Source organism: Phyllostomus discolor, chromosome 13 (genome assembly GCF_004126475.2).
Source record: "Phyllostomus discolor isolate MPI-MPIP mPhyDis1 chromosome 13, mPhyDis1.pri.v3, whole genome shotgun sequence".
Classification (NCBI taxonomy): Eukaryota; Metazoa; Chordata; class Mammalia; order Chiroptera; family Phyllostomidae; genus Phyllostomus; species Phyllostomus discolor.
This window is the reverse complement of record NC_040915.2, coordinates 60,174,897-60,202,144: the sequence shown is the minus strand read 5'-3', so window position 1 is coordinate 60,202,144 and position 27,248 is coordinate 60,174,897. Positions and strand designations below refer to the sequence as shown.

General features: G+C 52.9%; 1 protein-coding gene and 2 gene segments (V, D, J or C); all 3 read right to left on the bottom strand.

Annotated features, from left to right (window-relative positions):
* Positions 1-390: 390 nt before the first annotated feature.
* LOC114509076 overlaps positions 391-27,248 on the bottom strand; it is an 805,173-nt gene continuing 778,315 nt past the window's right edge. Inside the window, 2 exon segments of the V gene segment in view lie at positions 391-868; positions 2,329-2,366. Coding sequence covers positions 549-868; positions 2,329-2,366 — 358 coding nt within the window.
* The window catches only part of LOC114510192, a 902,657-nt gene continuing 883,384 nt past the window's right edge, over positions 7,976-27,248 (bottom strand). Inside the window, 2 exon segments of the V gene segment in view lie at positions 7,976-8,453; positions 9,631-9,669. Of these exon segments, the coding sequence occupies positions 8,134-8,453; positions 9,631-9,669 (359 nt within the window).
* LOC118497944 (immunoglobulin lambda-1 light chain-like) overlaps positions 18,944-27,248 on the bottom strand; it is a 122,927-nt gene continuing 114,622 nt past the window's right edge. The window contains exons 4-5 of the mRNA XM_036014239.1: positions 20,603-20,642; positions 18,944-19,421 (exon numbers count right to left, since the gene is read on the bottom strand). Of these exons, the coding sequence (XP_035870132.1) occupies positions 19,096-19,421; positions 20,603-20,642 (366 nt within the window). The 3' untranslated portion in view covers positions 18,944-19,095. The remainder of the gene's footprint in view (positions 19,422-20,602; positions 20,643-27,248) is intronic.

Sequence of the window (27,248 nt, the reverse complement as noted above, 5' to 3'; positions counted from 1 at the left end):
GTGGGTTTCTTGAGGAAACATGGAAGTTAAACAGGTGTTCCTGTAAGAAGAAGGCTTGAAGGCTGAAGGGCCTTCTTCTCCCAAATTCCTGCCATTGACCCTCCTGGACCCTTCTCTTTTTCCCCTCCCCTAGAATCTGGCCAGAAGCCTGTCATTCAACCCTTCTCCCTTCCCAGCTGACAAGGGTGCTTGGGGCTAGCACCTCAGGTCATGTTCATTTTCTGGGTCATGGCTCCCCCCAGTACAGAAGTCACAGCTGGACCCTAGGGAATAGGTGAGTGGGAGACAGAAAAGCAGAATTTCATGGTGGAGCAATCCCTGAGTCTGGGTGAGTAACCCTGTACCCCGGAGATGTCATCAGATGCTGAACACACATAGAGTCACACAATGATAAATGACCAGGGTTTTATTGAGAAAATGGAGAAATAGGGAGGCAGTGAGACAAGCCCAGCCTGAGCAACAGGAGTGGGAGTCCCAGGGGTACAGTGGAGAGGTGGGGAATGGGTGATCTGGCTGAGTAGAGTCCCAGAATGTGGGGTCTCAGTGTCCTAGGAACACTCCGAGGGGACCACTGTCTTCTCCACAGTGCTGCCTTCGTGGGTCACCTGGCAGCTGTACTGGCTGGCAGATTTCCACTTGCTGGCTGACACGCTCAGGTAGCTGCTGGCCGCATACTTGTTGTTGCTCTGCTTGGAGGGCTTGGTGGTCTCCACGCCCTGGGAGACGGGGCTGCCATTTTCCTTCCAGGCCACTGTCACGGCTCCCGGGTAGAAGTCACTGACCAGACACACCAGTGTGGCCTTGTTGTTGCCGAGCTCGTCAGTGGAGGGCGGGAACAGGGTGACCGAGGGTGCGGACTTGGGCTGACCTGTGGGGTTGGGGAGGGCAGGAGGTCAGAGGCTCAGGATCCATCCTAGGAGTTCCTGACCGCAGTCTAGATTTGAGTAGCACACACCCATTTTCAGGGGATGGACCACAGTTTCATCTTGAGTCCCCTTCATCTGGTCAGTGATGGGAGGTGAGAATTCCTGTGGGGAAAATCTCAGTACCTGACTCTTGGCAGTGCTGGTACCCTTTTGCCCATCATTGGTCCTCAGGTCCACTGTCCTTATTTCCCACCATCCCACCCTCTGCTCCCCTGGTCCGGTCTCCTTTACCTGGAGAGCTCATCTTTCCTTAGAGAACGGGGTCATCTACCCCTGTCATAGCCAGCTCCTAGCGGATTCCTGTGCCCAGTGTCTTCAGAAGGGGGCCTGTGTCTGTCCTGGGTTCAGAGTCTCCTCCATTTGAGGGATGGCATATCTTGCTCACAGTCCCCGGACCCCATAGCTGCAACCCCTGCTCCACTGCCCACGGAGAACCCTTCAGGGCCACAGAAGTGGGGAGTGAGGGGTGTTACCACTGGGGCCTCACTTTTAGGCGGTTCCCTGGGTTTCCATGGAACATGGCTGTTGAGTTCTTAGCCTGAGTCTGGGACTGTTCTGAGCGGGACTTCCTGTCCTGTAAGCTTTACTGGGGGAACCTGACTGTCTTAGAACATCTGTCTGCTAGGCCAGCTCTGCCCTTGTCACCTCTCCCAGGAGGTGTTCCCAGCGTGTGTTCTGGGCACTTGTTCTAGGCTTTCTCTCCCAGTGGAAATAGGGGCTGGGCAGTCAGTCACTGGGGCCTGTCTGATGGTCTTGCACCTATTCTGTCTGGAGCTCCCACCCCCCATTCTGTCAGGGGGTCCTGCCACTTGTTCTGTCTGTGGGTTCGGCCTATCTGGGGGAGGAATAAAGTTCCAGCACCCCGAGGCTGTCTCATGGGAGATCTCCCTTCCACTCTGTCTGCCCTGTGTCTATTCCTCCTCCTCCTCTCTAGGTCTCAGCGAGGAGCTTCTCTTATAGCCCCTCACTAACTGCCACTTACATAGGACAGACAGAACTCGAGGGTGATATACAGGTACCATTCAATGGACCCCTGCCTTGTGCCCACATCCCACAACCCTGGATGACCATGGAGAGGCTCCTTCTCTCATGGCCCTTCAGCCCCTTAATTCTCCTAAGACCTCGGGCTTCGAGATCTGAGGGACCAGCCTCCTGGACGTTAGGAGGCAATGTCCCCTTGAGACAGATCTCGGGGCCACAGTGAAAAGTGGCAGAAAACATCTTGTCCCCACCAGGTGCCTCAGAAGTTAAGAATTAGGGGGCTAAGACAGGTAGCCAAAGGTGGAAGTTCCAGAATGCCAGAGTGATTCCAGCCCCATCTCAACCCCATAGATGAAAAGAGGAGAAAAAGCAACCCCAGTTTCACTCTGGACCCCAAGCAGATGGAGAAGGGGAGACTCACCCAGGACGGTCAGATGGGTCCCTCCGCCGAACACATAACACAGTGACACAGCCTCGAACATAAACCTCCTGTCACCCCCTCCAGCCCCTGCCCAGGCCCAGCTGCAGCTGCACGGGAGGCCCAAAGTCCAGCCTCCTTGTCACGCATGCTGATCGGGCAGATGGGGCAGGGGGGCCGTGAGATGGGTGGCCCTGAGGATGGAATTTCCATTCTCAGGAGCAGTGGGACTCCATGAGTTCTAGGCTATCATGACGTGGCATGGCAGAGAATGTGCTAGTGCTGAGTCAGGATTTCCACCTGTTTCCATCTTTGGGAAGGAGCCGTGTTCTGGTCCAGCCCCTGGCACACTGTCACTGTGGAATTGGCATGCGGGACTGGTTATACACAGCGGTGATGGAGCTGGGAGCCCTGTGGCGAGCCTGGAATTGTGGGGAGGTCCCGGATGCCATCACATCCCCAGCACATGAGGTCAAGTTGGGTCAGGGGTGGGAATGGGAAGTGCGTGTGTGGGAGTCTCACATTCACCCCCAGCACCCAGACCAGTCTGTGGAGACCCACTTTGTGGTGTCCCTGCCCTCAGCTGAGCCAGCCTCTTTGGGACAGTCACTGAGCCCCTCCTGAGCAGTGTGGGCAGCTTCAATCTGTGTGAATCCATGGGCTGAATTAGAGGTGGAAAGGCCCCTTCAGGACCCTCCAGGTCAGGTAGGGGGTCACCTCTGCCAGCACAGTGTTTTCTGTGAGCACTCAGAGTGTGAGTTTCTGAGCCTCCTCACACCCCCGAGTGACAGATGTCCAAGTTCACCAAAGTCACTAGCACAGGGTGCACCAGCAGCCTTCCAAAGACATTGCGGCCCTGGGCTGAATGTGCATGTTGTGAGAGGAAACCCGACACCCAGGGGCTCAGCCTTCATTCTTGTCTTGTAAGTCATCTGCAGGGCTCACTCAAGGAGCACACAGGCTTGGCGTCCTTCTCTGACAGCATCAGGGCCACCGAACGCTCTCCCTTCCTTCCCATGCCAACCCTCTGCTGAAGGCCAGACTCCATCCCAGAAACTTCCTCAGGTTTCCCGTCTCACTCTCAACCTGGACCAGAGTGTCCCTGCCCTTTGTCTGGTCGCTGATTGTCTCTGGAGCCGGGACTGCAGTGAGCTGCCTTTCTTTGTTCACATGCACCTGACTGTTCATGGGGTCCCGACTGAACACCTTCTCCCTGGACTTCTCCCTGGCTTCTCAGAGCGATGCCCTCTAAGGGCATCTTTGTAAATGGACATGCATCTCAATGAACATTATGTGTGTAAGTGTATGTGTATGTGCACCTACACGTGTGTGAGTTACTGTACTGATGTTACCCAAAGGAGGTGAACTGATTCCTGAAGAGCCAATGGCCCATTCTTAGAATTTGACTCTTGTTTTTGACAGAGGTGCAGGCAGGTCACTGAGAACACTGGACATTAGACCTTGTGGTGGGATGAGAGGGGGCTGTCCTGGAAAGGGATGGAGAGGGCAGGTCTGTCCTGTCTCCGAGGGGCCTCGCATAGAGCAGGGACCCTGGTGACACCTGTGAGAGGTGAGGGTCACCACAGAGAGTGTGAGAGTGAGCAACCAGGTCCCAAAGACTGAGGGTCCTGTGGTGAGAGCGTCAGTGAGGGACTGGTAACTGAAGCACAGCTCACGTCCTCACTGGGAGAGCAGGAGTAGTGGTGGTGGGGTCTATAAGCAAGAAGGGAGTTCCTAGCCTGTGAGGATGAGAAGCTTCCAGATGGGGTGGCGGGCCATGCAAGGCTTGTGCATGAGAAGAATGAGGATGCCCTCGAAAGGCACTCAAGCACGACTGTGCTGTCCATGGGGACCAAGCCTTGGGATTGGACATGGTCAACAGGAGAAAAGCAGTAGTAGGGAAGTTGTGAAGGGGGGGCTCTACTAGCTCATACTGCCCTTTCCTCCTTTCTGGAGTTTTCTACAGCCCTTTAGGTCAGGAGTGAAATGGCCACTTAAGGAAACATGGAGGCTATTTTCCTGGACATGTTCCACAGGGCCAAGGGGTTGTGTCCAATTTGCTTTTGGTGGAGCTCTGGACGAAAATGAGTCAAGCAAAGATGAGCAGAGAACATGATATCTGATTGACAAGGAAGATATTTTATTGAGAGATGCTTTTGTTCAGGAAGAAGATGGATGGGGGTTCGGTAGAGAGATCCCTCCACGTGGAGGGTCAGGTGGTTCCAACCCAGGGAGTTGCAAAGTGAGGGTCCTAGGAACACTCCGAGGGGACCACTGTCTTCTCCACGGTGCTGCCTTCGTGGGTCACCTGGCAGCTGTACTGGCTGGCAGATTTCCACTTGCTGGCTGACACGCTCAGGTAGCTGCTGGCCGCATACTTGTTGTTGCTCTGCTTGGAGGGCTTGGTGGTCTCCACGCCCTGGGAGACGGGGCTGCCATTTTCCTTCCAGGCCACTGTCACGGCTCCCGGGTAGAAGTCACTGACCAGACACACCAGTGTGGCCTTGTTGTTGCTGAGCTCGTCAGTGGAGGGCGGGAACAGGGTGACCGAGGGTGCGGACTTGGGCTGACCTGTGGGACAGGAGAGGGTCAAGAGGTCAGATGTCTAGAGGCCACTGCGGGTCCGAGGGACCTTGTCAGGGGCAAAAGTTTGTCCTGTTTCTAAAGCAACTCCCCGTTTTCCTGAGAAACCAGGAGACTGGACACCTGCCATCATCTGTCTTTTGGTTCTTCTTCTGTCCCTGAGACAACTGACAGTCACGTTCTTGGCTGTGTCTTTGCCTGATATTTGGACAGGGTTTCTTCTTCTGTTTGTCCCCAGAGAAGATAATATGGGCTGTCTGAGTCCCTCTGGGGACAGTCTCTGTACATTTCTGACCTGAACATTCTGTGTCTGGACTTAGGGTCATTGTTCAGAGGGTCACTTTTTCCTCTGAAATCTCTCTCTCCTGGACCTTCTCTGACATGGCAGGTCTTAGGCAGTCAAAGAGAAGAAGTCTTTCTGTCTGTCTTCAGGTCTCTGTCCTTGTACGTTTGTCACAGCCCCTGCACACTTAGCCCACCGTTCATGCAGCCAGAGTCTCATGGTATAGAGCGTGCCCTTCCTTGGGTGAAGTTTGTCCTGTAGAGACTGAGGCCCACCTTGTCCTCATCCCCTGTCATTGCATGACCCTTCCTCTAGCACCTTCCACTCCCCTCTGTGTTCTCTCTCCTGCAGGGCTCTCCCATCCCAGTCTGGTCAAGGACCCTGCACGGCAGCTGTGTGCCGGCCCCATCCATTCCTGCACAGTTTCTTAGGATGTGATCAGAAGTCTCATCCCTGAGGATGCTCCCTTAGCTTTTGACCTGTGGAACTCTATCCTTGTCCTTGAGGGTAGAAGGGTCCTTCTAAGAGTCTATGTGGTCACCCCTTGAGGACTACTTGTCCTGGCCTCCCCTAGAAAGAGAACCCCTGGAAACCTCTCCAAAAAATCTGTTACACCAGGGCCCACAAGGGAACTCAGGATACAGGCACCAGGAATGTATCCTGACCTTGCGAGGCACAGAGAGGAGTCTATGAGTCAATGTGTCCATTCCTCTGTCTCAGGGGTCAGAGCTGAAGGTTTGATAGCAAGGAGACAAGCAGTAGAGTAAGAAGGGGGACAGGAGGAGCTCAGGGTCCCAAGATTTGAGATCCTGAATGAAACCTTGGCTATAGGCGGGAACTAAACCAAGGAAAGGAGCAGAAACAGCAGAAAGTGGCACAAAAGTGTGGGAGAGTGGGGAAGGAGGGGGAAGGAGAGACTCACCTAGGACGGTCAGATGCGTCCCTGCGCCGAACACCCAACACTGTGACACAGGCTCATACAAAAACCTCTGTGGGAGGCTCTGCCCCACCCCTGAGCCCCCCACCTGCAGCTGTGATGGAGGAAGGCTGGGCCTGTGCCCCAGGCTGCTGCCTGCTCTGCTTGGGGCCCAGAAGCCCCCACCCCAACTACAAGCTGCAACAAATAACAAGACTGATCACTCTATGTGCTGAAGAGTAGACTGCCTGGAATGCCAGGTTCTGGAATGTAGCTGTTCTCTGGGATCTCTTGTCTCCCCGACCCTCATGGGGACTGGAGACGGATTTCTTAGAGGCATTTTTGTCAGTAAGGAGTCAAGTTCCATGTGAATGAGCAGAAGGTCTCTTCTTCCAGGGCTTTGGAGTGTCTTACACCCCCACCAGGAAGGAGCATGACCCTGGAGAGCAGTAGCCAAGTGAATGCATGTACAGACCCCAGCCGCATCCTGAGCTCTCTGCCTCATCTTGCCAGGGGACATGCGAGTTTGGGATTGCCCCAGGGGAATGCTCAGTTTGTACTGCAAGCAATGCCAACCTTTCCTCCCCAGGAACTTGGGAGTCACTCCTTTCTCCATAATCAGGTTCTATGGGATGAGGCTGTAGTGGTCCTGAATGCTACATTTATGTGCAGGGCACCCTAGCAGTGTGGATTCCAGCCCTGGGTTCGGTAAAGCACAGGGAGCAATGACCATGTTGTCATGCATATGCAGGAATCATGGATGTTGCCAGGTCCTGTCAGGGTCCCCAGGAGCCCCCTGCAGGGTCTCTCTAGCAGAGAAGTTCCGTCATTGCGACCACATTGCCATGGACACTAGAGGAAAATTGCCTCGTGTTGGGACAGCAGAAATAGACACATCTGTGGTTTGCCATTGTTTTTGTAAGTTAATTGTCTCCTTAGTAGGGCTGAAGGGAACCTTATCCTCATTTTGTGAAGTGGGAAATAAAAGGAGAATCTCCACTGTCTCTCTTTCACTAGAGAACACACCGTCTGGGGTGAAGGAAGAGCAGCTGAAGGTCCCCAGGGGTTGAGACAAAGTGAGTGTGGGACCCTGAGCTCAAGGGCTGTGCCCTGTCACTGAAGGGATGGCCCCTGCTGTGTCCAAGAATGCAAAGGCCCCCTGCTCTCAGGTTTTCTGACTGGCCCTCCCTCTGCTCATGATACCAGGGGACACACTGTCTTTGCCACAGGGCATGGTGCTCCTTCTGTGCCCAGAATGGTTCCCTTCCTCATCTCGTGTCTTCCCCTCCTGGTGGCGGTCACCTGCTCCCTCTGGGAACCAGCTGTGTGTTTGCTGCAGGAGCGGTCACTGTGTCACTGAGCTATGGTCCAGTGAGGGAGTTGGAGACAGGTCCTCAGGGGACACATTGCTCCAGATTTCTGTGGCTCTGTGGTGGCAGGCCAATGAGAAAACCCTCACATTTTAGTGGTTCAACCCAGTGGGTTTCTTGAGGAAACATGGAAGTTAAACAGGTGTTCCTGTAAGAAGAAGGCTTGAAGGCTGAAGGGCCTTCTTCTCCCAAATTCCTGCCATTGACCCTCCTGGACCCTTCTCTTTTTCCCCTCCCCTAGAATCTGGCCAGAAGCCTGTCATTCAACCCTTCTCCCTTCCCAGCTGACAAGGGTGCTTGGGGCTAGCACCTCAGGTCATGTTCATTTTCTGGGTCATGGCTCCCCCCAGTACAGAAGTCACAGCTGGACCCTAGGGAATAGGTGAGTGGGAGACAGAAAAGCAGAATTTCATGGTGGAGCAATCCCTGAGTCTGGGTGAATAACCCTGTACCCCGGAGATGTCATCAGATGCTGAACACACATAGAGTCACACAATGATAAATGACCAGGGTTTTATTGAGAAAATGGAGAAATAGGGAGGCAGTGAGACAAGCCCAGCCTGAGCAACAGGAGTGGGAGTCCCAGGGGTACAGTGGAGAGGTGGGGAATGGGTGATCTGGCTGAGTAGAGTCCCAGAATGTGGGGTCTCAGTGTCCTAGGAACACTCCGAGGGGACCACTGTCTTCTCCACAGTGCTGCCTTCGTGGGTCACCTGGCAGCTGTACTGGCTGGCAGATTTCCACTTGCTGGCTGACACGCTCAGGTAGCTGCTGGCCGCATACTTGTTGTTGCTCTGCTTGGAGGGCTTGGTGGTCTCCACGCCCTGGGAGACGGGGCTGCCATTTTCCTTCCAGGCCACTGTCACGGCTCCTGGGTAGAAGTCACTGACCAGACACACCAGTGTGGCCTTGTTGTTGCCGAGCTCGTCAGTGGAGGGCGGGAACAGGGTGACCGAGGGTGCTGACTTGGGCTGACCTGTGGGGTGGGAGGGTGGGAGCAGGAGGTCAGGTGTCAAGTTCAGAGGACACTCTGTGTCTGAGTCTCCTTGTCATTTACAGCAGTTTTCTGTGTTCTTAAAGCAAGTCCCCACTCTCCTGAGTAACCCAGAGCTTGTGTGCCTGCCTTCACCTGCCCTGTTATCACTCTTCTGCCCCAGAGATGCCTGACTGTCACCCTCTTGGCTGTGCCTTTTCCTGAGAACAGATATGAGCTCTCTGAGGTCCTCTGGGGCCAGTTTCTGTACATTTGTGATGTGAGACTTGTCTGCTGGGCTCCTGGGGACTTTGTTTGAAGGGGTCCGTTTTTCTCTGAACTCTCTCTCCTGGACCTTCTCTGTCATGATAGCAGCTTGGCTCGTGAAACGGACATCTTTCCGTCTGTCCTCAGTCTCTGTCCCTGCATTTTGTCACACCCCGTACACCCTCAGGAAACTGGTCACACTGCTAGAGCCTTCATGCTGTAGGGCCTGCCCTTCTCTGTGTGAAATTTGTCCTGTGGAGCCCGAGCGGCACCCCTGTCCTCATCCCCTGTCATTGCATGACCTTTCCTCCCCCACCTTCTCCTCCCCACTGTGTTCTTCTGTGGCAGGGCTCTCCCATCCTACCCTGGTGAAGGACACTGCGCAGCAGCTCTGTGCAGGCCCCGTCCACACACGCATAGTTCCTGGCCCGTGATCATAACCCCGCATCCCAGAGGTCCTTCCATTAACTCTAAACCTGTGTGTCTCTAGCCATGGTCTTGAGGGCTCTGGGTCCTATAAAAGGCTGCATCTCATCACACCCTCAATAGTACTTATCTTCTCTTGCCCCTGAGATGGGACCTCCAGTAACCCCTACAAATAAATCTCCTACACAGGGCCACAAAGGGAATGAAGAACAGAGGCCATCAAGAATCCGGCCTGAACCTGGCAGACACAGACAAAAGTCCACAAGTCATGCTGTCTCTTCCTCTGTCTCTGAGGTCAGAGTTGAAGATTTGATAGTGACCAGTGGAGGCAAGTAGGACAGTAAGAAGAGGGACAGGAGGAAGTCAGAGTCCCAGTAGCTGGGATCCTGGATGAAATCTTGGCTATTGCATATGAAAGGAGTAGAATCAAAGGAAAATGTTCCAAACTGCTGGGAGAGCAGGGAAGGACAGGGCATCAGAGACTCACCCAGGACGGTCAGATGGGTCCCTCCGCCGAACACAGCACACTGTGACACAGACTCAGACAAAAACCTCTGTGGGAGGCCCTGCCCCACCCCTGAGCCCCCCACCTGCAGCTGTGATGGAGGAAGCCCAGGCCTGTGCCCCAGTCTGCTGTCCTGTCTGCATGGGGCACACACACTCCCTCCCCCACAAGCAGATGCAGGGTGGATGACACGGGGCATGTGCAGCAACAGTGTTTTTGGAAGCGATTCTCCCAAATGTGTTTGGTGTCCGACACGATGTCCCCCCTAGTTTCTGCTGGGATTTGGGATGAGTTTGGCAGGCATTGGTGTCACTAGGTGTGGGTTTCCATGGCAATAGCAGGTGCATGGCTTATAGTTGCTAAGCACCCCAATTCCTTGGAAGGGGCATGAAGGGAGGGCAGAGTACAATTCCTCCCTCCCTCCCTTCGCCTTCCAGGGAGAGGCAGGTGGCCTGTGTACACAGTCCGTTGGCCCATTCCTATGTCGTAACCACCTAATCAGGGGTCCAGCCTTATCTTCTCTAGTGACAGCCTAGTGTGGGACTGCACTGTGTGAAGTCAGGGTGCTCATGTAGGAAATGGCTGCCTTACATTAGGGTTACATTAGGTTCCCAGTGGTCCCTCAATCTGGTCTCATGTTGAGAAGGGTCTGGTGTTGGGGCCGTGGCTCTCCTTCAGTCAAAGGCGGACATGAGCCACACCTTGACTATGGCCTGAAGTCCCCTCTCTCCCTGAAGGGAATCTGCAGCAGTGGCTCATTTCAGGCCAAGGGTTGGTTGGCCCAAGATGAGGTACGTTATGTTGTGACCCAGAAGTAGGAGCCATAGAGATCCCCTGGGGTCATGTCAGGGCATCCAGAAGCTGCACCCACCACGGACTCCAGCAGACATATGTCCACATTTGCAGCCACACTGTGGTCATTATTGGAGGATCATGGCGCCGTGTTCACACAGCTGACACGTTCACACTGTGTCCCTTGTCACGTCACTCAGCAGCAATTGTTGCCTTGTAGCAGCAGGGCCATCGAGATGAGAGAGAGCTGGGTGGCCCCTTCCCTGGAGGGACCTAAACATGCAGATTCAGGGAAGGGGTCAGACAGATGCTATGGGACCCTGGGATGCCCAACCTTCCCTCCACGTTTTCAGGTGTGATTGGGGCAGAGGTGGTTGTGATGAAGCTCCAAGGAGGCCCCTTTTTCTGCTCTGTTCTGCTTCCAAGGTTCCTTGCCCTTAAGTCCCTGGGTCTGGGCTGCTGTGGACGCCCAGCAGCTGTGGTGAGGGCAGCTCCATGTCACTCAAGAGCTGGAGGTCCACACAGGGAGGCCTGGGAGCCTGGCAGCTGTGGGCTGGCAGCATGCTGGGCCCTCACATCTGTGAGCTGAACACATAGGCCTCAGGACCTGGGAGGGAGGGTGTCTCTGACAGCAGGCTGCAGGTGCACCAGGGGCTGAGCCACAGTGAGCAACAACTGAGGGGTGTGGACAGGGGGTCTGAAATCACCCAGTCACCATGGAAATAGGACCTTGCTGTGCTCCCCGACCACACTCACTTTACCCTGAGCCAATCTGCCCCAACCTAACTTCACCCCCTCCTCTGAAAGTGGCCTCTCTCCTGATGTCCTTTCTGCACCCTGGACAGTGTCCTTTCTCAGTGACCCTGTGTTTTCATGTGTCCCACTCGTGCAGGCTGAAATCGTTAGCTCTGTCCATCAGCCAACCCCAAATGAGCTCTCTCCCTGACTGACTTCAGATGTCCACACTCTTCATGGTTATGGTCCCTTAGCTCCTGGCTAGGGTAACCTAGATGTTGAACTCGATCCCCAAAACATCTGAAGATAAACTCCTCACTTGTGTGTTTCAGGCTCACCTATCACCCTCCTCATTGCTCCCTGATTCTTCCTCAGGGCCCCCAGATCCCTGTCATTCAGCCCTTCTCCCTTCCCAGGTGACAAAGCCTGCATCCAGGGATCCTGCCAGACAACAAGTTCCTGCTCAGGGCCTGGCTTCCCATCAGCACACAGAGCTCACCTGCTCCCTGGGGGATTGTGTGGAGGGACAGTGGTAAAGAGGAATCTGTGTCATAGCTACCCCCTCCCTTAATTACTGACCCTTTAACCTAGAGACCCATCCAGACACAGAATGCACATCACAACTCTATGATAGATGATCAGGTCTTTATTATGGAGAAGTAGGAGAGGCGGGGGTAAAACCTGTCCAGTTTCACCCCCATCAGAGCTGCCCGGGGATGGACAGAGTCTGTGGATTACAGAGGAGAGGTGGGGAATGGGCCACTTGGCTGAGCAGGATCCCCGAATATGGGGCCTCGGTGTCTTAGGAACACTCCGAGGGGACCACTGTCTTCTCCACAGTGCTGCCTTCGTGGGTCACCTGGCAGCTGTACTGGCTGGCAGATTTCCACTTGCTGGCTGACACGCTCAGGTAGCTGCTGGCCGCATACTTGTTGTTGCTCTGCTTGGAGGGCTTGGTGGTCTCCACGCCCTGGGAGATGGGGCTGCCATTTTCCTTCCAGGCCACTGTCACGGCTCCTGGGTAGAAGTCACTGACCAGACACACCAGTGTGGCCTTGTTGTTGCTGAGCTCGTCAGTGGAGGGAGGAAACAGGGTGACCGAGGGTGCAGACTTGGGCTGACCTGTGGGGTGGGAAGGGGGAGCAGGAGGTCAGGTGTCACGTTCAGAGGCCAGCCTGGGTCTCAGGGTCCTTGCTATGCACCACAGTTCGCTGTGTTCTTAACACAAATCCCCACTTTCCTGAGAGACCCGGAGCCCGGACTCCTGCCTTCCCTGTCCTTTGGTCCTTCTTCTCCCTGACTGACACCAGCCTGTCACCTTCTTGGTTGTACCTTCTCCTCATAACAGAGAGTGCATTCTGTTTGCTCCCAGAGAAGATGATATGAGCTCTCTGATCTCTTCCTGAGCCAGTCTCTGTAGCCTTCTGTGTTGGTGTTTGTTGAAAGTGGCCCCTTTTTCTCTGAAATCTTTCTCTTTTGAGCCTTCTCTGACATAGCAGGTCTTAGGAAGTCAAAGAGAAGCCTGTCTGTATATCCTCACTCTTCGTCATTGTACAGTCGTCTCAGCCCCTGCACATTCAGCCCATTGCTCATACAGCTAGAGCCTTCCTGAGTTAGAGTCTGCCTTTCTTTTTGTGAAGTATGTCCCGCAGAAGCCGAGGGGGCCACCTTGTCCACATCTCCTTCCCCTGCATGAACCTTGTTCCAGCACCTTCTCCTCTCCACTGTGTCCTCTGTCCTGCAGGGCTCTCCCGTCCCAGTCTGGTCCAGGACACTGTACAGCAGCTGTGTGCAGGCCCCCTCCACCCCTGCATATTTCCTGGTCCTTGGTCAGATCCCAACATCCCTGAGGTCCTTCCCTTCACTCCACACCTGTGTGTCTCTAGCCATGGCCCTGAGGCTTCTACTTCCTTCCACAGTCTACACATCATCACCCCACCAATACTACTTAGCCACTCTCTCCCCAAAGGTGGCACCCCTAGTAAGCCCAAGAAATAAATCTGGAACCCCAGGACTGGAAGGGGAACACAGAATGGAGCCTGTTGTGAATCCAGCCTGACCCAGGCAGACGCACAGAAGAGTTTACAAGTCGCATTGTCCATTCCTCTGTCTGTGGGGTCAGAGCTGAAGGATAGTGACCACTGGAGGCAAGGAAGACATTAAGAAGAAAGACAGAAGCAGCTCAGGGTGCCCATGGATGGGATGCTGGGTGAAAGCTTGGCCACAGGATGTGACAGGACTCAGAAAAGACTGAAAACAGCAGAAAGTTTCCCAGCTGCTGGGAGAAGCAGGGAAGGAGGGGGAAGGAGAGACTCACCCAGGACGGTCAGATGGGTCCCTCCGCCGAACACACCACACTGTGACACAGGCTCATACAAAAACCTCTGTGGGAGGCCCTGCCCCACCCCTGAGCCCCCCACCTGCAGCTGTGTTGGAGGCAGCCTGGGCCTCTACCCTGGGCTGCTCTCCGCTCTGTAATGGACCCAGAAGCCCCCACCCCTACTACATGCCAAAATATGCAACAGGACCAGTGTCTCTGTGTGCTCATGCTGTGGCTGCCTGGAAAGCCAGAATCCAGAATGTAGGTGCCCTCTGGGATCCCACTTCCAAATCAGCTCAAGCAGGACTGGGGGCGGATTTCTTGGAGCCATTTGGGTCATAAGCGTCAAGTTAATGGCAGTGAGCAGATGTTCTCTTGTCTGAGGGGACTGGAGTGTCCCACTCCTTCAGGAGGGAGGGGCATGACCCTGGAGAACAGTAACTGTAGGAACATACCTGTGGACCTCAGCCCCACCATGAGGTCTAATCCTCATCTTCCCTGGTGACACGCAAGTTTGGGACTGCCCCGAGGGATTCTTCAACTTGTATTGCAAGCAGTGCCAGCCCATCCTCCATGAGGAACTCTGGAGATTCTCCTTTCTTTCCCTCCATGCTCGTGTTTTAAGGGATGAAGGTCTGGTGGTCCTGAGTCCTACATTCATATTCAGAGCACTCTGATCAGGGTGGATTCCAGCCCTGGGTTTTGGAAAAGCTCAGGGAGCAACCGTCATATTGTTGTGTCTACACATGAGCTATGAATGTTCCCAGGTCTTGTCAGGGTCTCAAGCTACGCCATGCAGGGGCTCTAGCAGTGAAGTTTCGTCATTGAGACCACACTGGCATGGACGCTAGAGGAAAACTGTAGTGTACTCGCACAACCGATACACACAGAATGTGTCATTTGTCGTTGTTTTATATGTGAATTGTCCCCTTGGTAGGGCTGAAGGGAACCTCATTCTCATTTTGTGAAGAGGGAAATAAAAGAAGAATCTTCGCTTTCTGTTTTTCACTAGAAAACACACACTCTGTTATGAAGGGAGAGCAGCTGAAGGCCCCCTGGTTATGAGACAAAGTGGGTGTGGGGTCCTGAGATCCACAGAAGTGCTGTGTCTCCAGGGCAGCAGTGGGGTTGGGTGGGGGGGAGGAACAGGTGATCCTGCTGTATCCCAGAGTGCACAGGCTCGCTGCCCTGAGACTTCTGAACCACCCTCCCACAACTCTTGACTTTCAGATAACACGCTCTCCCTGGGATAAGACCTGGTGCTCCCTCTTTGTTCAGGAAGGTGTCCTTCTTCATCTCATGTGCTGCCCTCATGATGGCATAGGCCACCTGCACCCTTGGGAACCAACTCTGTGTTTTGTGTAAAAATGTTTAGTGTCTATCTGATCTATGGTCCAGTGAGGAAGTTTGAGAGACATCCTTAAGACATGCATTGTTCCAGATTACTTTGGTTGTGTGGTGACATACCAATGACACAACTCTCCTTCTAATGGTTTATCCCAGTGGTTTTGTTGTGGAAACAGGGAAGTTAAACAGCTGTTCCTGTAGAACAAGGCTTGAGTCAAGGGTCTTCTTCTCCCAAATTCCTACCATTGACCTCCCTGGAGACTCCTCATTTCTCACTGACCCTACACAGTGGTTTGAAGCCTCTCACTCAGCCCTTGTCTCTTCCCAGGTGGCAAGGACCAGTTCCCTGGGGCCAGGCCTGCAGGAGAAGTTCATCTTTTGGGTGAAAGTACTCCAGTACTGAGATCACAGCTGGCTCCTGGAGAATAGGTGGATGGGAGGACAGGGAAACAAAATTCATGCTGATGGGACCCCTGAGTCTGGATGAGTAACCCTTCATCACGGAGACATCATCAGATGCTGAACACACATAGAGTCACACAATGATAAATGACCAGGGTTTTATTGAGAAAATGGAGAAATGGGGAGGCAGTGAGACCAGCCCATTCTGAGCAGACAGGGGTGAGAATTCCAGGGGTACAGTGGAGAGCTAGGGATTGGATGATCTGGCTGATCAGAGTCCCAGAATGTGGGGGCTCAGCGTCCTAGGAACACTCCGAGGGGACCACTGTCTTCTCCACAGTGCTGCCTTCGTGGGTCACCTGGCAGCTGTACTGGCTGGCAGATTTCCACTTGCTGGCTGACACGCTCAGGTAGCTGCTGGCCGCATACTTGTTGTTGCTCTGCTTGGAGGGCTTGGTGGTCTCCACGCCCTGGGAGACGGGGCTGCCATTTTCCTTCCAGGCCACTGTCACGGCTCCCGGGTAGAAGTCACTGACCAGACACACCAGTGTGGCCTTGTTGTTGCTGAGCTCATCAGTGGAGGGTGGGAATAGAGTAACTGAGGGTGCGGACTTGGGCTGACCTGTGGGGAAGGAGAGGGTGAAGAAGTCAGATGTCTAGAGGCCACTGTAGGTCCAAGGGACCTTGTCAGGGGCAAAAGTTTGTCCTGTTTCTGAAGCAACTCCCCGTTTTCCTGAGAAACCAGAAACCCGGACACATGCCATCATCTTTCCTTTAGTTCTTCTTCTGTCCCTGAGACAACTGACAATTACGTTCTTGGCTATGTCTTTGTCTGATGTTCAGACAGGGTTTCTTCTTCTGTTTGTCCCCAGAGAATATAATATGGGCTGCTGAGTCCCTCTGAGGCCAGTCTCTGTACATTTCTGACCTGAACCTTCTGTGCCTGGATCTTAGGGTCATTGTTCAGAGGGTCCTGTTTTTTCTGTGAAATCTCTATCTCCTGGACCTTCTTTGACATGGCCGGTCTTAGGTAGTCAAAGAGAAGCCTTTTCTCTGACTTCAGGCCTCTGTCCTTGTACATTTGTCATAGCCCCTGCACACTCAGCCCACTGGTCATGCTGCCAGAGTCTCATGGTATAGAGTGTGCCCTTCCTTGGGTGAAGTTTGTCCTGTAGAGACCGAGGCCCACCTTGTCCTCATCCCCTGTCATTGCATGACCCTTCCTCCAGCACCTTCCACTGCCCTCTGTGTTCTCTCTCCTGCAGGGCTCTCCCATCCCAGTCTGGTCAAGGACCCTGCACGGCAGCTGTGTGCCGGCCCCATCCATTCCTGCACAGTTTCTTAGGATGTGATCAGAAGTCTCATCCCTGAGGATGCTCCCTTAGCTTTTGACCTGTGGAACTCTATCCTTGTCCTTGAGGGTAGAAGGGTCCTTCTAAGCGTCTATGTGGTCACCCCTTGAGGACTACTTGTCCTGTCTTCCCCTAGAAAGAGAACCCCTGGAAACCTCTCCAGAAAAGTCTGTTACACCAGGGCTCCAAAGGGAACTCAGAACACAGGCATCAGAAATGCATCCTGACCTTGGCAGCCAAGCAAAGAGTCTATGAATCAATCTGTCCATTCCTCTGTCTCTGGCGTCAGAATACAAGGTCTGATAGTGACCATGGAGACAAGCAGGACAGTAAGAAGAAGGAGAGGAGGAGCTCAGGGTCCTAAGGTTTGGGATCCTGGGTGAAAGGTTGGGTATAAGTGGAGACTAAACCCAGGAAAGGAGCAGAAACAGCAGAAAATGGCAGAAAAGTGTGGGAGAGTGGGGAAGGAGGGGGAAGGAGAGACTCACCTAGGACGGTCAGATGGGTCCCTCCACCAAACACCCGACACTGTGACACAGGCTCATACAAAAACCTCTGTGGGAGGCTGTGCCCCACCCCTGAGCCCCCCACCTGCAGCTGTGATCGAGGAAGCCTGCGTGTTTTCCCTGAGCTGCTGTCTACTCTACATGGGGCCCAGAATGCCTCACCCCTAGTATAAGCCACAATATATAACAGGACATGTATGCCTGTGTGCTCATGCGCTGGCTGCCTGGAAAGCCAGGATCCAGAATGTAGTTGTTCTCTGGGATCCCTCATCTCCATGACCTTCACCAGGACTGTGGATGGATTTCTTAGGATTCATTTGTGTCATAAGGAGTCAAGTTCCTTGTGAATGAGCAGAGTTCTCTTCTTTCAGGGGTTTGGAGTGTCCTGCAACCCCAGCAAGGAAGAGCATGACTCTGGAGAGCAGTAGCCACATGAATGTATCTACAGACCCAAGCCACATCCTGAGGTGTCTGTCTCATCTTGCGAGGGGACATGGGAGTTTCAGATTGCCTTGAGGGATTCTTCAACTTGCACTGCAAGCAGTGCCAGCCCATCCTCCATGAGCAACTCTGGAGATTCTCCTTCTCCCTCCACAGTTGGATTTTATAGGTTGAAGGTTTGGCGGTCCTGAATCCTACATTCATGTCAGGACACCCTATCAGGGTGGATTCCAACCCTGGATTTAGAAAGGCACAGGCAGGAACAATCGTGTTGTCTGTATGCAGGAGTCTTGGATGTTCCCAGGTTGTGTCAGGGTCCCCAGGAGCTACCAGCAGGGTCTACTAGAGAAGTTTCATCACTGAGACTGTATTGCCATAGACACTAGAGGAAAAGTGTAGTGTACTCACATAGCAGATACAGACACAATCTCTCATTTGTCATTGTTTTTATATGTTAACTGTCCCCTTAGTAGGGCTGAAGGGAAACTTATCCTTATTTTGTGAAATGGGAAATTAAAGAAGAATGTCTATCTACTTTTTACTAGAGAACTCACACACTCTGAGGTGAAGGAAGAGCTGTTGAAAGCCCCTGGGGGTTGAGCGAAGTGAGTGTGGGGCCCTGAGCTCAATGGCAGTGCTGGGTCCTGGAGAGGGTGGGGCTGACCTGGCTGTAGCCCACAGGACCCCATGCCCTGAGGACTTCTGACCTGACCTCCCTCTACTGCTGAATTCCAGGGGACACACTATCCCTGGGACAGGATATGGCACTCCCTCTGGGCCCAGGAAGATGCCCTTTCTAATTGCATGCCCCACCCTGGTGATGGCAGACCACCTGCTCCCTCCAGGAACCAAGTCTGTGTTTGCTGCAGGGGTGGTCAGTGTGTTACTGAGCTATGGTCCAGTGAGGGAGTTTGAGAGAGGTCCTCAAGGGACACATTGCTCCAGATTTCTGTGGCTCTGTGGTGACCAGCTGATGACAAAACCCTCACCTTGTAATGGTTCGGCACAGTGGGTTTCTTGAGGAAACAGAGAAGTTAAACAGCTTTACTTTTAAGAAAAAGACTTGGATCAAGGGTCTTCTTCTCCTAAATTCCTAACTTTAACTCTTCAGGACCCTCTTCATTTCTCCCTGACCCCGAAAAGTGCCCAGGGGCCTCTCACTCAGCTCTTCTCCCTTCCCTGGTGACAAGGACCAGTTCCCTGGGGCTAGGCCTGCAGGTCAACTTTATCTTCTGGGTCACAGCTCCCCCGAGTACTGAGATCACAGCTGGTTCCTGGGGAATAGGTGGGTGGGAGGACAGGGAAAATGAATTTCATGCTACACTGACCCCTGAGTCTGGGTGAGTAACCCTGTACCCCAGAGATGTCATCAGATGCTGAACACACATAGAGTCACACAATGATAAATGACCAGGGTTTTATTGAGAAAATGGGAAATGGGGAGGCAGTGAGACCAGCCCATTCTGAGCAGACAGGGGCGGGAGTCCCAGGGGTACAGTGGAGAGGTGGGGAATGGGTGATCTGGCTGAGTAGAGTCCCAGAAAATGGGGGCTCAGTGTTCGGAACACTCTGAGGGGACCACTGTCTTCTCCACAGTGCTGCCTTCGTGGGTCACCTGGCAGCTGTACTGGCTGGCAGATTTCCACTTGCTGGCTGACACGCTCAGGTAGCTGCTGGCCGCATACTTGTTATTGCTCTGCTTGGAGGGCTTGGTGGTCTCCACGCCCTGGGAGACAGGGCTGCCATTTTCCTTCCAGGCCACTGTCACGGCTCCCGGGTAGAAGTCACTGACCAGACACACCAGTGTGGCCTTGTTGTTGCTGAGCTCGTCAGTGGAGGGCGGGAACAGGGTGACCGAGGGTGCAGACTTGGGCTGACCTGTGGGGTGGTGGGGGAGCAGGAAGTCAAGTGTGCAGTTCAGAGGCCACTCTGGGTCAGAGGGTCCTTGACATGCACAACAGTTTGCTGCCCTCTTAACTCCCCACTTTCCTCAGAGACCTGGAGTCTGTACACCTGTCTTCACCTGTCCTTTGGTCCCTCATCTGCCCCACTGACACCTGATTGTCACCATCTTGGTTGGACCTTTCTTCATAACAGGGTGTGTCATTCTGTTTGCCCCTGGAGAAGGTGATATGAGCTCTCTGATCTCTTGGGCCAGTCTCTGTACCCTTCTCTGCTGGGCTGTTTGGATCTTTGTTCAAAGGCTCCAGTGTTTCTCTGAAACATCTCTGGACCTTGTGTGTTATGGTAGCATCTTGGCTAGTCAAACAGATGTCTTTCTGTCTATCCTTGGTCTCTGTCCTTGTACATTTGTCACACCCCCCACACACTCAGCTCACTCATCATACAGTTAGCGCCTTTATGCTGTAGAGTCTGCCATTCTTTGTGTGAACTTTGTCCTGCTGTTACCGAGGGGCCCACCTCATCCTCGTCCCCTGTCTGCATGACCCTTCGCCAGCACCTTCTCCCCACTGTGTTCTCTCTCCTGCAGGCTCTCCCATCACAGTTAGTAGAGGGCACTCCATGGCAGCTTTGTGCAGGCCCCCTGAGTCCTTCATATTTCCTGGCCTGTGATCATAACCCCACAGTCCCGAGGTCCTTTCCTTAACTCTACACCTGTGTGTCTCTAGCCATGACCCTGAGGGTTCTTGTTCCTTCAAAAATCTGTATATCATCAAACCCTCAATACTACTTACCCTCCCTTCCCCCAGAGATGGGACCCCTAGTAACCCACAGAAGTGAATCTGGAATACTGGTACTCGAAGGAGAACACAGAACAGAGCCCGTCATGAATCTAGCCAGACCCAGGCATACAGAGAGGAGTCTACAAGTCACTCTGTCCATTCCTCTGTCTCTGGGGTCAGAGGTGAGTGTCTGATAGTGACCATGGAGACAAGCAGGACAGCAAGAAGAGGGAGAGGAGGAACACAGGGTCCCAAGGTTTGAGATCCTGGGGGAAAGCTTGGCTACAGGCTGAGACTACAGCCAAGAAAGAAGCAAAAACAGCAGAAAAGTGCCCCAAAGTGTAGGAGAGCAGGGAGAGGGGGAGGGAGACTCACCTAGGACGGTCAGATGGGTCCCTCCGCCGAACACAACACACTGTGGCACAGACTCAGACAAAAACCTCTGTGGGAGGCCCTGCCCCACCCCTGAGCCCCCCACCTGCAGCTGTGATGGAGGAAGCCTGTGTCTGTGCCCCAGGCTGCTGTCTGCTCAGCATGGGACACACACACTCCCTCCCCCACAAGCAGATACAGGGTAGGTGTCATGGGCCACGTGCAGCAACAATGCTGTGGAAAGGAATTCTCCCAATTCGTTTTGGTGTCTGACGTGAATTCCCCACTACATCTCCTGGGATTTGCGATTAGTCTGAAGGGCATTGCTGTCACTATGAATAGGTTGCCATGACAATGGATGACACATCTCTCATAGGTTCAAATCATCTAAATATCATGGAGACATAAAAGGAGGGCAGAATACATCCCCTCCTATGTACCTTCCCCTTCTTGGGAGAGGCATGTAGCCTCTGGACAGAGTCTATCGGCCACCTCTTATGTCCCCAACCATCAAACAGGGCCCAGACTTATCTTTTCCAGTGACAGCATAGTTTTGGACTGCACTGAGTGAAGTCAGGGTGGCCTTGTAGGAAATGGCGTCCTTCCTTTAGGGTCACCTTCTGAGTGTTCTCTGTGGTCCCTTAACCTGGTCTCATGTTGAGAAGGGTCTGGTGCTGCCATTGTGGCTCTCCTTCATTCAAAGGGGGACATGAGCAGCACTTTGACTGTGGCCCTAAATCCCTGTTGCACTGAAGGGAACCTGCAGCAGTGGCTCCTTTTAGGCCAAGTGTTGGTCTCTCCAAGATGAGGCACATTATGTTGTGACCCACAAGTAGAGCCATAGAGATCTCCCAGGGTCATGTCAGGGCATCCAGAGGTCCTCACACACAGATGTTCCCCATGGACAAATGTCCAGCATTTGCAGACACACTGTGGTCATTGGTAGAGGACAATGGCTACCTGCTCACACAGCAGACACGTTCACACTGTGTCCCTTGTCACGTCACTCGGCAGCAATTGTTCACCATGGCAGGAAGGCTGGGACCAAAAGGATGTTTTGTGACCTGGTGGACAACAGAGGACAGTCTCCATTGCTCCCTTCTTCCTGGTGTGAAACTCACTTTGGGATGAAGTTAGAGCCACTGAAGGTCCTGACTGTGGGGCACTCACAGCAAGAGGAGGGCAGAACTGAAAATTCCCAGGATGCATTGTTTCCCACCTGGTGGGTGAGTCATTGCACAGGACTGTAGCTAAGGCCACTCCAAGGGGTCAATGTGACCATGCATCCCTTGGTGCAAGGTAAGCAACCATCTCGGGACCAATTCTACCCAAGACCAATCTGGACCTCATGAAGCCTCTGATGTCAGAACCACTTTGTCAGAATGTGAAGCAGAGAATCCCACCCAGGTACCATGTGAGGATCCTGGGGACCCCCCCCTGACCCTGGGAGACTCTGCACTACCAGCAGCTCCAGAGCCACAGCCACCTCCTCCCATGAAACCCTGGAGTAAATTAAGAAACACTTAGAGAGCCAGCGTCTGCCAATCACTATGTGAAACTTCATGCAATCCATGTAGAGAGAGAAAACAAACAATCAAACAGATAACCAAATATAATGATACCCAAAATTCAATCAAGGAAATACACTATGAGCCATTAAAATAGAGAGTGTTTTTCAATATTCAAAAATTATTGATAATTTTTCTCAGGTTTGATCGTGATAATGTAGGTATCTTTGAGGACCATTCCTCTGAGCAACCTAACAAAATACTTACAGATGAAGAGTTACATCTGGAATTTGCTTCAAAATATTGCATAAGACAGGACTTGGTTTTGTAGGGTGAGTATGAGGAGGAAATGGATGACTTTGGGGGACTTGTTGATAGAAATATGGGGTCATTTAGAATCATCTGCATTTTCATTCTTGCGTTCCCAGTTTTCCACAATAAAAACCCACACAAAGTGAAAGGGAAATTGGTTTAACGTGGAGGTGACACTCAGGCCTTGTAGCAGCAGGACCATCGAGATGAGAGAGAGCTGGGTGGCCCCTTCCCTGGAGGGACCTAAACATGCAGATTCAGGGAAGGGGCCAGACAGATGCTATGGGACCCTGGGACCCCGATCTTCCTTCCATGTTTTCAGGTGTGATTGGGGCAGAGGTGGTTGTGATGAAGCTCCAAGGAGGCCCCTTCTTCTGCTGTGTTCTGCTTCCAAAGCTCCTTGCCCTTAAGTCCTTGGGTCTGGGCTGCTGTGGACACCCGGCAGCTGTGGTGAGGGCAGCTCCATGTCACTCAAGGGCTGGAGGTCCACACAGGGAGGCCTGGGAGCCTGGCAGCTGTGGGCTGGCAGCATGCTGGGCCCTCACATCTGTGAGCTGAACACATAGGCCTCAGGGCCTGGGAGGGAGGGTGTCTCTGACAGCAGGCTGCAGGTGCACCAGGGGCTGAGCCACAGCGAGCAACAACTGAGGGGTGTGGACAGGGAGTCTGAAATCACCCAGTCACCATGGAAATAGGACCTTGCTGTACCCCCCGACCACACTCACTTTACCCTGAGCCAATCTGCCCCAACCTAAGTTCACCCTCTCCTCTGAAAGTGGCCTCTCTCCTGATGTCCTTTCTGTACCCAGGACAGTGTCCATTCTCAGTGACTCTGTGCTTTCGAGTCTCCCACTCATGCAGGCTGAAATCACCAGCTGCATCCATCAGCCAACCCCAAATGAGCTCTCTCCCTGACTGACTTCAGATATCCACATTCTTCATGGTTATGGTCGCTTAGCTCCTGGCTAGGGTAACCTAGAGCTTGAACTCGATCCCCAAAACATCTGAACATAAACTCCTCACCTGTGTGTTTCAGGCTCACCTATCACCCTCCTCATTTCTCACTGATTCTTCCTCAGGGCCCCCAGATCTCTGTCACTCAGCCCTTCTCCCTTCCCAGGTGACAAAGCCTGCATCCAGGGATCCTGTTGGACAACAAGTTCCTGCTCAGGGCCAGGCTTCCCATCAGCACACAGAGCTCACCTGCTCCCTGGGGGATTGTGTGGAGGGACAATGGTAAAGAGGAATCTGTGTCATAACTACCCCCTCCCTTAATTACTGACCCTTTAACCTAGAGACCCATCCAGACACAGAATGCACAACACAACTCTATGACAGATGATCAGGTGTTTATTAAGGAGAAGTAGGAAAGGTGGGGGTGAGACATGTCCAGTCAGATCTGACTGGGGATGGTCAGAGTCCCTGGATTACAGTGGAGAGGTGGGGAATGGGTGACTTAGCTGAACAGGATCCCCAAATATGGGGGCTCAGTGTCCTAGGAACACTCTGAGGGGACCACTGTCTTCTCCACAGTGCTGCCTTCGTGGGTCACCTGGCAGCTGTACTGGCTGGCAGATTTCCACTTGCTGGCTGACACGCTCAGGTAGCTGCTGGCCGCATACTTGTTGTTGCTCTGCTTGGAGGGCTTGGTGGTCTCCACGCCCTGGGAGACGGGGCTGCCATTTTCCTTCCAGGCCACTGTCACGGCTCCCGGGTAGAAGTCACTGACCAGACACACCAGTGTGGCCTTGTTGTTGCCGAGCTCGTCAGTGGAGGGTGGGAACAGGGTGACTGAGGGTGCGGACTTGGGCTGACCTGTGGGGTGGTGGAGGGGCAGGAGGTCAGGTCTAGTTCAGAGGCCAGTATGGGTCTTAGGGTCCTTGTCATGCACAGCAGTTTCTGTGTTCCTAAAGCAAGTCCCCACTTTCCTGAGTAACCCAGAGCCTGGACACCTGCCTTCCCTTGTCCTTTGGTCCCTCTTCTGCCCCATAGGCACCTCACTGTCACCCTTTTGGCTTTGCCTTTTCCTCATAATAAGGTCTGTCTGTCCTTCTGTTTGTCCCAAGAGAAGATAATATGAGCTCTCTGAGCTCCTCTGGGGCCAGTTTCTGTACATTTCCGACGTGACCCTTCTGTGCTGGGATCTTAGGGTTTTTGTTCAAAGGGTCTAGTTTTTCTCTGAAATCTCTCTCTCCTGGACCTTCTGTGTTATGGCAGAACCTTGGCTAGTCCAATAGATATCTTTTTGTCTGTGCTTGGTCTCTGTCCTTGTACCTTTGTTACACCTCCTGCACACTCAGCCCACTGATCATACAGCTAGAGCATTCATGCTGTAGAGTGTGCCCTTCTTTGTATGATGTTTGTCCTGCAGAGACAGAAGCTCCCACCTTGTCCTTATCCCCTGTCATTGCATGACCCTTCCTCCAGCACCTTCTCTTCCCCACTATGTCCCCCCTGCTACAGAGGTCTCTGGGACACCGGCCAGTTTGGATACTACAGGACAACTGTGTGCTGGCCTCTGAGAGGCTGTTCAGACCTACATCTTTCCTGGTTCTTGATCCTAGCCCCACAACAACCCAGAGGACCTCCCTGAACTCTACACCTATGTGTCTGAATCCTTTGCCTTGAGGGTTCTGTGTCCTTCTAACATCTCATGTTTCCACCCTTATGATAACTTTTCCTCTTTTCCTCTTGAGATTGGATCCCTAGTGACCCCAGAAATAATTCAGGTCCTACATAAACTCAGAAGAAGACTGAACAGGTCATCCTATACATTCCTCTGTCTCTGAGGTCAGAGCACATGGTCTGATAGTGACCATGGAGACAACCAGGACAGTAAGAGGGACAGGAGGAGCTCAGGGTCCCAAGGTTTGGGATCCTGGGTGAGAGCTTGGCTACAGGCTGAGACTAAACCCAGGAAACAAGCAAAAACAGCAGAAAATGGCACAAAAGTGTGGGAGAGTGGGGAAGGAGGGGGAAGGAGAGACTCACCTAGGACGGTCAGATGGGTCCCTCCGCCGAACACCCAACACTGTGACACAGGCTCATACAAAAACCTCTGTGGGAGGCTGCGCCCCACCCCTGAGCCCCCCACCTGCAGCTGTGATGGAGGAAGCCCAGGCCTGTGCCCCAGGCTGCTGTCTGCTCTGCATGGGGCACATGTACTCCCTCCTCCCAATAGGCAGATACAGGGTAGGTGATATCGGGGCATGTGAAGCAACAGCGTTGTTGGAAGTAATTCTCCCAATTGATTTTTGGTGTCCATCATGCTGTCCCCATTAGTGTCTCCTGGGATTTGGGATGAGTTTGGTGGGCATTGGTGTCACTACCAGTGAGGTTCCATGGCAATAGATGGGGCATTTGTCATAAGTTCTAACCACCCCAATTCCTTGGTAAGGGCAAATGAGGGGAGGGTAGAGTACAATCCTCCCCTCTCTACTTTCCCCTTCTAGGGAGAGGCAGATGGCCTGTGTACAGAGTCTATTGGTCCCTTCCTATGTCCCCAGTCATCAAATCAGGAACCCAACCTTATCTTTTCCAGTGACAGCCTAGTGTGGGACTGCACTGGTTGAAGTCAGGGTGGTCTTCTAGGAAATGGCTGCCTCCCTTTAAGGTGACCTTGTGAGTGTTCCCTGTGGTCCCTCAATCTGGTCTCATGTTGAGAAGGGTCTGGTGTTGCTGCCGTGGCTCTCCTTCATTCAAAGGGGGACATGAGCAGCACCTTGACTATGGCCCTAGTCCCGCCTTGCACTGAAGCGAATCTGGGCCAGTGGCTCCTTTCAGACAGAAGGTAGATCTGTCCAAGGTGAGGTACTGTATGTTGTCACCCAGAAAGGCAGTGTCATAGAGATCCCTTGCGGTCATGTCAGGGCATCCAGAAACACTTTCTGAAAGAAGCTCCACGGAACAAATTTCCACATTTGCAGCCACACTGTGGTCATTACTGGAGGATCATGTTCACACAGCCGACACATTTACACTGTGTCCTTCTCCACGTCACTCAGCAGCAATTGTTCACCATGGCAGGAAGGCTGGGACCAAAAGTCACTCTGTGACCTGGTGGACAACAGAGGAGAGTCTCCATTGCTCCCTTCTTCCTGGTGTGAAACTCACTGTGGGGTGAGGAGAGAGCCTCTGAAGGCACTGACTGTGGGGCACTCACAGCAGCAGGAGGGCAGAACTGAAAATCCCCATGATGCATTCCTTCCTATGTGGTGGGTAAGTCATTGCACAGGACAGCAGCTAAGGCCACTCAAAGGGCGTCAATCTGAACGTGCGTCCCTTGGTGCAAAGTAAGCAATCAACCTGGGAAGCAATTTCTGCCCAAGTCCAACCTGGACCTTGTGAAACCTCTGATGCTAGAACCACTTTGTAAGAACGTGAAGCAGAGAAACCCACCCAGGTACCAAGTGTGGATCCCGGGGACCCCACCCTGACCCTGGGAGACTCTGCACAACCAGCAGCTCCAGCCCCGCAGCCTCTTCTTTGGAAAGAAAATCTGGTTCCTGTTGGGAGATACTATGGAGCCTATATCCACCAATCACAATCTTAAACCTTATTACATCCTCATATGTAAGCAAATAAACATCCCAAAATGACAACAGTACCTAAGATACAGCCAGTAAGTGCACTTTGGACTATTACGAGGCATATGGTGAGGAACTGAGTATTTATGGATATTAATGATTTAATCATAATTCCGTTTTGGTTCAAGGGTGATATTTTTGTTATACTTTAGTGGTTCTTATCTTTTAGTGAGCAAATGAACCTTTTACAGGTTAAAGACATGATACTGGAATTTGAATACTCACAAAGTGAGCTTCAAAATA